Raw genomic sequence first — 13,095 nt, 5'->3', positions numbered from 1 at the left:
GCCTGTGATCACAGGACAAGGAAAGGTGTGCGGCCCCGGCACCGTGCCTGCTCCCTGCCACAGCTCTGCGTGCCTCCAGAGGTGACACCAGGTTGGGTCCCTGGAGCATCTCTTCACTGCTGCTAAGAGAGTCAAATTCCTCTGGCAGAGCCATCACAACAGAACCATGAAAGCAGGAGTACAAGAAAAAGAAACCCCAAGAGTTGCAAACTTAAAAAAGACAACCGAGATAAAGAAAAGCACTGTCTGTGAGTCAGTGTTGAAGGAACACAGACTGAGTCTGCACAGAGGAAACACTTACTGCTTGAGTGGAAGCAACAGGAGATTCTGGACCTGGTGGACCAGGCACATGAGGGATCCCAGCCCTGCCAAGGGGGACCTGGACCTGCTGTGCCTCCACCTTTCTCCCAGATACCTGCCTGGCTTCCTCAGCTCTCCCTCTGTCTCCTTGGCTTTGCCCTCCCTTTGGTCCCAGCCCATCGCTGCTCTCTCTCCCCTACCATCGTCTCTCCGTACTTTGGACCTCTTCACCTCTACACCCGAGGTCTCTGTCTCTCCATCAGTGGCTCGGGCAGCACCAGCCGGCGCAGCCAGGCCAGCCAGTGCCGCAGAGCAGCTCAGCTCACGCCAGCGGAGCTGGTCCACCTCCTCTCCAGGATCCAGCGGTATGCATAAACAAACAAATTACACTACAGAGACAGAGCTATGCTCCAAAAGGAAATGACCACTGGATGTTATTGCTTAACCTTCTTAATAATGAACATGTATTTCTTGAAAATATATGGCTGCCTAATTCCCTCGGCATTGCAAACATGTACAACAGGAGGGTAATTTAAGTTAATCAAGCCCTGAGCTCCACACAAAGTGTAACACTTTGCTTCACTACATTTTGGGTAGCAGATGGCAAACCATTCGATGGTAAGTTTTCCACAGCCCTTGTACGAAGGCCTATTCTGCTCCCAGTGCAAATGCCAACGAAGGGATGTTCGCTGGACTAGCTGAAGGCTGCAAAGTGGGTCACCATTCTAAATCCTGAAATAAGACATGGAGCATCTGTATTGGTATCTACAAAGGGAGGACTCATGGAGAGCGAGAATCAGTCATTTGTCTGGTAGTTCCCCATTGCTACTATTCTTAGATATGATAAAATTAAAGCTACAGGCTGGCATAAGACTTCAAGTAATTAACTCATGCCTTATCTGCATGAGCACCAACATCCAAAATCAGTTCCATGCAGGCAAGTAGAAGGGGTTTTCTTACAAAACAGCATACCACACTGCTGCTCTAGCTCGCACCACTTCTATGTGTGTTGTCCTTACAAATGACTCCAGACTGTAAGCAGCCTGGCACGTGGGCATCAGAAAACAGTCCAAGCGTCTAATTTGGATTTCAAACTGCCGCAGTGGGCAGTCACTCAAATGCTCTATATCCAGCCAGATTTTTGGGGGCTTGGGTGAGGGGAGAGAAGAGCTGTCAAGGGGAAAAAAAGAATTTGTAGAAGATGTGCAGAGCCAGACTGATTTTTAAAAAAGGACAATTACGTCTGCCCAAGTCAAGCTTTTTCCAGGTATGTTAAAGTGACCAGCAAGCAAGGAGGTGAGCGACAAACAGTTCAGCCTGCGACACTCAAGACTTCCGTAATGTAGAACCAACAGAAGACACACACTTCTCCTTCAGAACACAGAGTGTACCCCCCAGCACCCAATTAGTGGTGGTGTGTACAGTGAACATACTTACACTAATTGACTGGTCCACTAATGCCCCCAAGCATTTCTAGAAGTAGCACTTCTGGAGCAGCACCATGCAGAAATGCTTCACATTTATTAACTTGTTTGGTTTTGATTGTTGCATTGGCTCCCCGTTCCCAAGGCACTTAGATTTATTCTTTTAGCTTAACACTACAAAGCAATCAAATCACTCGATTACAGCTGACAGGCTGTAGGAGCCCTGAAGGGGAGGGAGGCATCAGAAGAAACATCTACATCTTCTCTTACATCCTTCACACTTGCCCTAAACTTTAGATTTAATTCATCTATATTTCTGGAATTCAAGAATATTGAACTTTAACTGACATGGGAAATTATTTGAAGATGCAGCACTTTCACTTGAAATTAAGGCTGATCTACCTTCTGGGATCAGGGACCAAGATTCACTTCTCATAAAGACTGAAAAGCCCGAACACACTCTCCTTCTGCTTCAAGTCGAATATAAGTGTTGCTGCAACCAAGAAAACATCCTTCCAACACTATGTAAAGTTCAAACCAACCAATCCATAAACAGGGAGAGGAGATGAAATGGAGGATTCAAACACAGCTTTGTGCCCTTCCATCAAATATGTAGAATAGGTAAGAACAGGAAGACAAAGGAGATGGCTCGAAGAGTCAAGATTAATATGGAAATTGAGAAAAGGGGCATGCCTTTGGTTGGATCTTGACTCTGTCTCTTCAGTACAATTTTCAGCTTTATGCAATGCCGTATTAGAAAATGCTTACACACAACCCTTGATGTGGAAGACAATTTTTTAAATTTAGACAAATTCCAGTCTCCTTGTCTAATGTTACCCAATGCACAATTATAAACAAATTAGTGCTTGCATGCTACTGTGTGCTTAAAAATATATTGAATGATCCACTGCTTAAAGTATGGAGAGGGTCCTCTGTTATTAAATTCCAAACATGTTTCATTTTAGACTATACTCAAGCGGGCAGGATAAAGCTTGAAGAAAATCACCCAACATTATTTTTTGATAGAGGAAAACAACAAAACAAAACCTCATGGAGCCTGTAATCAAATGATCTTACAGAGTTTGGACTTAATACACCAACAATGTCAGGCATTTCAATGCAGTAGCATCAAAACTAGATCTTTACTGCATGGTAGCGAGCAACTCTTTGAAAAGGGAGGAACAAAAATTTCTTTTTAATGAGTCACCATTTGGCAGTCAGGGATCAAAACCTTTTGCCTGTACTTCTGACTGCAAGATTGTGTATACTTGGGTTTCTTTTCAGTTTGTGTGACTTTAAATCAACACAGTTAATTAAGAAAATAAGTTAAAGGAACAGGAAAAGTGAAGTCCTTAGAAGTACCTGCCCATCAGCATGATCTACTGGGTTACTGAGATACTGGATGAATTCAGAAGTTACTTCTGTATATAGATTTAGAACTGTGAGAATCCTAGTAAGATTTCAAGTAACTAGTCAAAACAAAATGTAATTATACTCAGTATCCATTCCAATAATCACAAGAAATGAGTGTTGCATAATTATCCTTAAACTAATGAAAATGTTTACACACTAAAACGTTACATGCTAATGTATGGGGGAAAAGCTTCTCGTGTGAGTGGAATTGTGTGTGACAAATGTCTTTGTAAAATATCCATTTGTTTGCCTTTGCCCAGAACTTAACCTGTGAAGATCTGTGGCTGAGAACGAAACATTAAAATACATGCCTGAGAGTAGATGCCATTTTTTTGTCTTTAAATATTTTCTTTTCATGTCTGGAGGCCTGTCGTGCTACAGATATTCAGACCTTCTGGAAAAAAAAAAAAAAAGGCCGACAGTTTTAAAATTAGAGCAGGCATTATTTGGGGTTGGATTCTACCTTAGGAAATCTCCAAATGGTTACGTGAAAACTCATATCCACAAAAATCAGAGCAGGGGCTTCCAGCCCCCTCCACACAGACAGCAAACAGCCATCCCGTGTAACGACTGATCAGCAAAGTGTCTCCATACCTTATTGTCAGCTCAGTGAACCATCCCGTCCCTTACATCAGTTGATCTTAATTTATGTTCAATTTACTTGTAGATTGGAAGTTATTAGAGTAAATAATCACAATAACTGGTTGCAGTTTGGGAATTGAGAGAAGTGAAGAAAGAATTCAGAGGAGTAACCTGATCCACTACTATAAAGAGAATCAATCATCCATCTCCTTCCGTTAGTCATTTTGGCAATCCTGTGTCACTGTTGTCACAAGCCCGGATAACGATGCTACATTAATTCTCCTTTTGCGAAGGGGGCTACAAGATTTGACTCTGTAACTATGTCCTATCTGACCTTGGGGAATCTTTGAGGAAAGTTTCCCATCAAATGCAGTTGCAGTTACATTTTCTACTGAAGGAGAATTACTGAGCTTGGCCCATGCTTTATAACTTGAACGCATGACACAAAAATATGCAATCAACCTTCTGTTTCCACTAGAAATAAATCGTCAGTACCATAACCAATGATTTTGCGGACCCAACCCTATGTGAGAAATTACATTTTCAAAGTCATTTCAACAAGCCTGCTCAGAGGTGATGGACGCAGGGCAGGACGCAGAGGCGGCTACTGCAAATTTATCATGTAACAACAACGGTGCTTTTAACTGCATTTACCTAAACTGGAGATAGGCTGCATTTCCCAATCCAAACCTTCCCAGAGGAAAAAACCAAAACAAAACAAAACACACCTTTGTTGTAAACATTACAGAACACAGAAATGGAAAAAAAGAAAATGACCCTATGTCTCATAACAGAAACAGACTCGCTCCCTTCCTTCAAGACTACCCACTACGCTCAATGAACTGCTGCATCACTGATGTCAGTGTAAGCAGGGAGAAGAGGACATATGGCCTTTTGTACTGTTCCCAAGATGCTGCATGTTTAAAAAAAAAAAAAAAAAAATCATTATCCAGGCTGGAAGAAACCCAAGCCGCTGTAAATGTTTGTTTATTGCAATTTGGAAGACCCTTTTAGAAAAAACAAACAACTCTTAGACGTGTAATCCTAAAACCAAATGGTGGATGGGAATCAAGCAGAAACCATGCACTTTTTTGGGGAAACCATTAATTATTTTGGGAAAACTTTTGCTGCCATTCTTATTTGAGTATTTCTAGATATCATTCCTATTACTGTGGCAATGACTAATGAGTTAACAACACTATTTACACTAGTACTGTTGTATCATTAGAAACAACAAGATTATGTACTTTAATTCTAATGCCAGTACAATTATTTTAACACCAAGTGTGTCAGATCTGACTCTATACCCCCTAAATTAATTTCAGAGTAGTGGCTAAATAAAATGACATTCTTCTTTGTGCTTTTGTTATAACACGCTCATGTGCAGCAAACTGTGAAGAAAATGTAGTAATTAGAGGTTAAATTAATCCCTGACAGACAGGCAGCTTCGTAAAGCTGGGCCCTCTTCAGAAAACATAGCATAAAGCTTGCCAGTCTTTCAGAATTAGGCACAAAGAACAGGAAAGATTGGCAAGTCCCCCACCGCTGCAATACAACCAAAGGGTAACTCTGAAAAGTTGGAGTAAGTCTTCAAGCAGCCAGTACTACCGGTCAGATCTTGTCACAAATGTGATTTCGAGCTCCAAGCAATTGTTGCTGCAGCCGCTCTAACTGCCTGATCAGGATCAACCACTTGAAATTAAAGACAGGCTTTTGCACAGCAGAACAGGCTTCTTACCACCGTATAATCAACCTCGAGACGTTAATAAAAGTGAACAATGGCAGTATATTTCACAACATAACTAGAAAGTTACCTTGCTGCTTCTGATTTTAATGCAGGTAATGGGTTTCAGTGCCCACAACAGAGTAAATGCGCTGTGTTATTCTGAAAACAATAAATAGGTATGTCTCAGGTAGATATAACTCCTGAACCTGCTCAGAGTCCTGAGGTACTAAATTCTAGAGAAAAAGAAACTTACACAGAAATGTGAAAGCAAAACAATGCAGGACAAAAGAGGCAGCCAGATCACGTTGATGACACCAAGTAAGTACTTCTTTTTTGTGCGTGTCAACAGACGTAAATATTTTTTCCGATCACTCTAGCTGTGGCACGACAAAAGTAGCCGGTAGCTGCAAATACAACCTGTCATGAGAAGGGAACAAACGGAAGGGTGTTTGCTCTGTGTTGTGCAAAAAGCGCCCTGGCTTCTCCATACTGACAAATCCTGGTGCAGGAATCGCAGAGGCACCACCGCATCCATCCCATGGGACTTACACTTCACCTCCAAAGGTAAAAGGTGCAAAAAACTGGCTTCCCCCTGGGCTCACACTGATGCCACTCAGTAGATCGCCTGACATGGGGTGAAACAATAACGTAGTTAACACCCTCCCCTGCAGAGGTAATCTATACCATGTCTGCGCCAGGCTGAGCCCCTAGCTGTCCCTGCCTGAACAGGGAAGCACAACAGGCAGCTGTGGTTGGATCACCAGGTAAATTCAAAAGAAAAATAAAAGAAAAGGAAGAATGCTTATATTCCAATCAAATTCAAAGCAAAACATGGGGCTTGCAGAGATTGCAGATTAGTGTGGGAGTGCATTAACACCACTGGTATTTCTGTGCTACCCAGATCATCAATTATTAACAAATTAGGACATGCCTGATGGGGTACTTACGTAACACTTTGTTATCAATAAAACTGCCAAGTCCCTCGCAGGGGAAAGCAGAGCAGATTTCAACAAGTCACAATACGATGCCTCCCTTTGTACAGTGATGAATTCTGCTTTTCCCTCTCCTCAGCCCGGCCACCCATTGTCAAAGAGCAATTTTGGTCAGTGCAGCATCCACCACTCGAAGCCTGGGGTGCACCCTGCCCCCCAAGAGCAGCAGCCCTTTCCTTGGGTCAGCACTTACCAAGGGTTCATTGCTGCGATGAGGCAGCACTCGGAGTAAAGGGCCATAGGAAATCCTGCACCCACTGCATGTCCACACGTGGCCGCCCCGGCCTTTCGCTGGCCCCATGGGCACAGCCTGCGGCCCGCGGCCAGTCCGGCTGGCTGGGAGGGAGGGGAGGAAGGAAACCCACAGTTCTTTTCCCTGCTCTAGCCTTTGGGCACAACTCTTCCTGCACAGGAGCAAAGGGGCTGCTAAAATCCAGCCTGCGGAGAAAAAATCCTTCGCTCTGCTACGTTTCCATTTCATTTCCTTCAACAGGTGAAAGGGAGCAGTTTGGGGGGCACATAACCACCCCCTTCCCTATCAAATCTGAGTCTCATCCCCTATAAAATGAAAAAGGACTGCTAGGTTTGGCCCCTGATAGGAGAAAGACTGGTGTACTGTCCTACAGCCTGGCCTAACAAACACCTTTCAGCTCACCTGAGACACACACCAAAGTAAATAGCTCTAAAAAGAGCTACTATGACTTTGCAAGTAGATGCTGTACAAAATAAGTGTTTTTCTCTTGAAGGGAAGTAATGACTTAGTAGTACACTTTCTTCCATTTAAAAAAAGAAAATTATTATTAGTGAGGAGGCTTCCTTAGAGGAATAAAGACTCTTTATAGCTCATTTACATTTGCTAGTTATCCCTCTCTGGCTGCATCACTCTCTGGTAGAGCAACTGGTGACTTCGAAAATGATGGAGTCATATCCCAAGAACCATGAACCTTGCTTACGCTGTCAACCTGAGATATACTTTCATTTTGCACAGAGCTAACAGGCTGGTTCATAGCAACTGCAATGAAAAATATCCAGCAGAAGAGAAGGACATAAAGTAAAGCCTTTAACTGACAAAGACTTCAATTTTCTGCACAAAACACTAGCAGTAATAATAAAGAACATGGGAAGGGGACTGTGATGCGAGCACAGACTGCTTTGCAAAGTTTTCCTTCAGCTGCTGGAAGCCCTGAAATGGGTTATAGAAAGTCAAAACTGTGTTATTGATCACCGCCTATTCTGCAGGGCTATTTTTTCTTTTAAACACAGCATTGTTATTGTGTTATTTTCACTTAAAACAATACACCAGTATCTTCCAATATCCGGTCCAATCTGAAACAACACTAATGAGAGTAGCACTAAACGCCTAAAGGTTTCTTCGCATATTTGTTAAGCATTTGATTTGAGTGCATCCCTTTTACAGGTTAAACAAAGCAAAACTTACTATGAGCACACAACAGTATTGTGCACATTTGACATTTCACAGCAATGCTCTGAAGTTCCCCTTCAAAATTACTGGCAAGGAAGGAAGTTCTGCATAATTTTAGCACTCAACATCTGAAAAAATTAGAACAGTCCCAACTGTTCTTTGAGATGTATAAAAGAACAGTTGAAAAACTTACAGTTGACTGGTGCTACCTAGGTTACCCGTCAATGGCATTGAAACTGGTATATTATTAAGAGAGGTGTATGATGGGAATTGGTTTATTGTGCTGATCCATAGTAACCAACTCCTGTTCGTCCATCATTTATCTCTCTCACCAGCGACATATGGGTTTGTCTATTCACACTCTCAGCATTCTCTCTGCTCCAACAAACAGTCAGCCTTTTCTGCTGGGATAAGGAGATTTTTTAGTTACATCCATTATGTGCGTATCAACATTTATGGCAGGAAGATAATTGCCAAAGGGCTCAGGGGGATAAAAGCTCCCTCTTTATAACACAAACCCCCTTAAAAAATCAATATTGATATAAAACAGTTCAATGCAAAACCTTGGTGTGTCTTCTGCTTCCTTCAGTTCAAAATTCTCTTTTTTTTTTTTTTTTTTTAAGGTAGCAAGTCAAACTGGAACATCAGGTAGAAAGCCTTCGTAATGTGTTACACTACTGCTCTTCCCATAGAGGAAAAAATAGCAGTGTACAATATTAATTGTTCCTTGAAGTGAGTGGCAAATGTGTCAGATATAGAGCGTTCCTTGGAGAGGCGCCAGCATCATTTAAACTGATTTAGCTATCTTTATTTGGAGACCATACCAATTACTAATGAATTGTAACTTACAGTCACCTTCACCTAAATGTTGAAAAATGCTGACACTCAGAAAGAGTCAGAATGAGGGAACAATGAAAACCTGGGGATTTTGCCTTTTTCCCTGTTTAAGGAGCTCAGACAACCTTCTACTACTCCATCCCCCAGTTTGGATAAATCCATGTGTCACAGCTTGTGCAAGATTTACTTCACTTTCCAATGGTTACATGCTCGTAAAAGTTATTTTAAGGCGACTTTCATCAGAGTAGCAAGTAACATAGAACATTTATTGATTAAATGACTGGGAACCAGTGAGTTGCACTGTACTTAACCTACAGGACGACTCAGGGATTTTACTTACTGTTATCCTTGCCCTTGTGTTACCTTATGCCTTCCTAACTTGTTTCTCCCATGAAGCCAGTTCCTAAGTCGATCCCTGTCCTACCATTGCATCCAGGCAGGTTAGTAACCATTTAAGCAATGGCAAGAGTGTCAGACTGACACCTTGGATCATGAACTCTGGCAATAAATTTCCTGCATGTTCCGAAAGCACCTAGCACAATAGCTCCCTAATCCCATTTGAAATCTCTGAATGCTACCACATTGTAACATTTGTAACAATATCAGTAAAAAACCCAAAACCAAACACATTGTATTTATAAAACACTTCTACCTGTGCAACAGGAAGCCATACAAAAGAATTTTTAAAAATATAACTGCCTCCTGTAATAACTAGTGCCCCTCAAAACCCTTTAACAACTACCTTAGCTTTAAAAAGTCCAAGACTTTGCAAGTTTGAACTACTTAGTTACAAGGGACTAAAACTGAAGCCTTGTCAATATTTGCTTTTCTGATTCTGAAGTATTAGTTAAAAGGATTAAAAATAGAGATGAAAAACCCCAACTTAAAAAGAAACCACAAAAAACCCCACGCCAACTCTCTGAAAATAAAAAGCTAAATTAAATTTGAGTCGCTCAATTCTAAACATTAAACAGCTTTTGACTGCCTTGAAAGGAGCTGTTAACTGCATATTACCTGCCTTACAATATATAGTATTTGTTTTTTATCCCTGAGCAACAGACTATTTCCTGGTTGAGTTTAAAAACTCAGTGACGTTCCAATTTCAACCCACACATGTGTGTCACTGTCAACGTCAGTGGCAGGAAAACATTAGAAGTTACCCCTTGCTAACGCTTTCCTAACATGGAATTTCCTCCTATCTCGCTCCCTCAGCCCACCTCCTCCCTTTAGCTGAGAGCATCTTTCCCAAATTGCCTTTTTTTTCCCCTTCCAAACATATGGCAGGGAGAGAGAACTGAAAATGGTCAGTGCCAGAACTAGATCGCTGCTTTTTTAGGCGCTCGCGTGTTAACTCTCTCCAACTGCTCCCTCCTGCCGGCACCCGGCGAGCGCGGCCGCCGGCGGGCAGAGCCCGAGCGCGGGAGCTGCTCCCCCCGGAGCGTGTGTCCCCTGAACCCCTGCCCCTCCTCCAGCCGCCCCGCACCATTAGTGCCTCCCAGCCTCGCTGTTATTCTCCTTGCAGTCAGCTGCTCGCACGGTAACACGCAAACACGTCCCGGTGGGTAGACGGGTTTGGGGCTGGCGGGGAAAAGCCGCCGCCGCCGCAGAGCGGGGGGGCGGGGCAGGGCCCCCGCTTATCCGGGGGATGCCCGTGCGCCCGCCAAGCCGGGGGGGCCGAGCCCGGGGCGGGGGCAGCAACCAGCTGCCGGGTCCGGCAGGTTCAAGGCCGTTCCGGCTCCGTCTCTCCTGGAGGCACCATATGGGCCATCTCGCGCATCAGCAGCTTTATTTCCCCATCAGCTCGGCCCAGAGGGGAACTCCGGGAGGGGCAGCCCCCCTCTGCCCCCCCAGCCCCCCAGGGCACGGGCATTAGGCATTACCCGGGGATTACAGCGCTAAGCAGGGAAACACTCACGTTTATATAACAGGGGGAGTATTTCGCCTCTCCTGGCGCTCCCACCCCCCCGCTCCCAAGCCGGGGCGGCCGCACGGCAGCGGGAGGCGGCCGGAGCGGCGGCGGGGTGGGGGGAGCCCGGCGCCTCCGCCCCCGGCTCGGGAAGGGACCAGACGCAGTTAATCTCCCCGCTGGCGGGTCGGGGGAGGGACTGCGGGGTCCCCCCCGGTGGCGGAGGAGCAGGCAGGCTCTTCGTGCAGCGCCCAGGGCAGGAGGCTCGTCCCCTTCCGACGGGAAGAGGCGAGGCCATCAGGCGTCCGCACGCCGCACCGGGGACACTGCCCAGCCGGTCGCGCCGGACAGCGGCCGCGGCTCCGCGGCGCCTCCCGGCCCCCGCTCCGGGCTCCGCCGCCTCCCCCCGCCGCCCTGCCGGGAGCACCGGGGAAAACAAAAGCAGCCTTTTAATTTATTGTTTCTGGGGTGGGAGGGGTGAGCAGTGTGAAAGGAAACCAAAGCCCGTTTTCTTCCAAGAAACGGCCGTTCTCCCCGGGAACCCTCCGAGTCACCCTGGTGACAACCCCCCTCCAGCCAGACCCGAACAAAAGCCGCGGTGCCCTCGGCCCCGGCGCCACCCCGGGCCGAGCAACAGGCCGGGGAAGGCGGCGGAGGAGGGACCGGGAGGAGGGATCGCCTATTGACTGGGGGAGAGGGGCAGCCCCTGCCTTACAAGGAGAAGCGGGACCGAGTCAGCGAGCGCCTTGTTTACCCTGCAATTGCTTTAAACCCCAATCTTAATCACAGGATGAGAAACCAAAACAGTTTAAATCGTGAGTCAGCATGCATTTTATTTCAAATACATGGATAGTCTCGGGGAGAGTGGCAAACACGCCGCGTTTGCGCCATCTCCCTCACTTTTGGGCTATTCCCGTTTCGAGAAACGCGCACACACGCACACGCAACCTCGCCAAAAAGGAGGCTGCATGTTGAGCTTCACACTCTTTTCAGGAATAACCGAGGGCTTTTTCTGGGCTCGGCGGAGCCTTTTGTTCAAAATCCTACCAATATAACGTGCGCTTTGGAGTCCCAGAATAACCAGGCACGCCGCTGCCAACACGAATGCCAGGAGTTATTAAAAGAATAATACAGACCAGCACTAGCCTATCTACGTGTGACACCTTTCCCGAAGGAGTCCCCTTGCGAGGATGGGTTTATCCTTCCCTGCCTGTTTAAGTTTAACTGAAAATTCCCCAGCGCTGGGCTGGCCACGCACGGCTGTGTTTACACACGGATACTACGAGCTTGCAGCGCTGGGCGCACCGGCACTTCCCCCGGGCGGCCGGTGTTTCACCCCGGCCGAGACCGGCAGCAGCATCCCCTCTCCTCTCCTGGCACCCCAGCGCGTCGGCACACACGCAATGACATGAAAGCCCACAGAGCGTCCCCTGCCGCGGCCGGGGCTCGCCGGTGTGGCTGCCCGCTCCCCGCCCGCGGCTATCCCGGGACGCGGCGCCCCGCTCACCCCGCAGCCCGCCCCTCCGCCGCCACGCACCGGCCGCCCCGCTGCCGCCCCGGGGATCACCTTGTTCGCTAGCATTTTCGAGCCCGCGGACCCCTTCCCTCCCTCCCGCCGCAAGCGACAGCCTCCCTCTTCTCCCCGGAGCCATCGGCTCTCACCAAAAAGGAGGGCGAAGTCTTAACCCCAAGTTTCTGGTTCCTTCTCTTTCACAGCCCCGGCGCAGCCCCCACGAACACAAACCAGCCGAGCAAAACCAGCACAAGGTGGGCACTTTCTTGAACCGCGTCTGCAAACTTTACAACCCCGGCTGGGAGCGGCTCCGGCGGCAGCCGCGCCGAGTCTGAGAGAGCGACTATTCCGAGGGTGTTTAAAGTCCTTTAAAATCAACTGCTACTTTCCCAGTTCATATCGATTTCAAATACTACTTACTGGAATATGTGGCTCCATGCGTGGTGCTTCTACCCGCTGGGAAACCAGCAGCATCTTGGCCTGGGGATCAGCCGGCTTTTAGATCCACTTTGGCTGTATTTAGCAAAACCCAGCACCGCCAAGGACTCTGAGGCTGTTTTCTCCTTTTAGGTTCCAGACAAGTTCATCCTGGCGTTGCAGTTTGCTAATGATTCACTGTCTGTCTCAATCTGCTCACTACATTTCCATCAACCCACAGCTTCCTCACTTAGAAGGTGGAGTTTGTGGGGTTTAAGTTACTGATAGGCATATCTAAGTGCTGTGTCACTCAAAGAGGAGGAGACACACACACACTCACACACACACTCACGGCTCCAGGCTTAAAGGCGAAGTAACACTTTCTTCTCTTTAGAAACTGGTAATCTCACAGATCTAAGGATTTTTTTTTCTTTTCTTCCTTTCTTTTTTTTTTTTTCCTGTGCAAGAAGGTGAAAATCATGCAGCCTACAGGCACTATTTTAATACGCAAAAAACTCCTTAGCATGTTTACCACCTTCTTCGTAAAGCTTCAAGTTCATTA

General features: G+C 46.3%; 1 protein-coding gene across 1 annotated transcript in view; it reads right to left on the bottom strand.

The window, feature by feature from the left end:
* The window catches only part of MAMLD1 (mastermind like domain containing 1), an 82,709-nt gene extending 69,924 nt beyond the window's left edge, over nucleotides 1-12,785 (bottom strand). The window contains exon 1 of the mRNA XM_065643631.1: nucleotides 12,537-12,785. Coding sequence (XP_065499703.1) covers nucleotides 12,537-12,590 — 54 coding nt within the window. The 5' untranslated portion in view covers nucleotides 12,591-12,785. The remainder of the gene's footprint in view (nucleotides 1-12,536) is intronic.
* Between the last annotated feature and the right edge of the window lie 310 nt (nucleotides 12,786-13,095).

The sequence above is a fragment of the Caloenas nicobarica genome, chromosome 12, assembly GCF_036013445.1.
Source record: "Caloenas nicobarica isolate bCalNic1 chromosome 12, bCalNic1.hap1, whole genome shotgun sequence".
NCBI lineage: Eukaryota > Metazoa > Chordata > Aves > Columbiformes > Columbidae > Caloenas > Caloenas nicobarica.
Note: the sequence above shows the minus strand (reverse complement) of the source record. Positions and strands in the feature narration are given on the sequence as shown.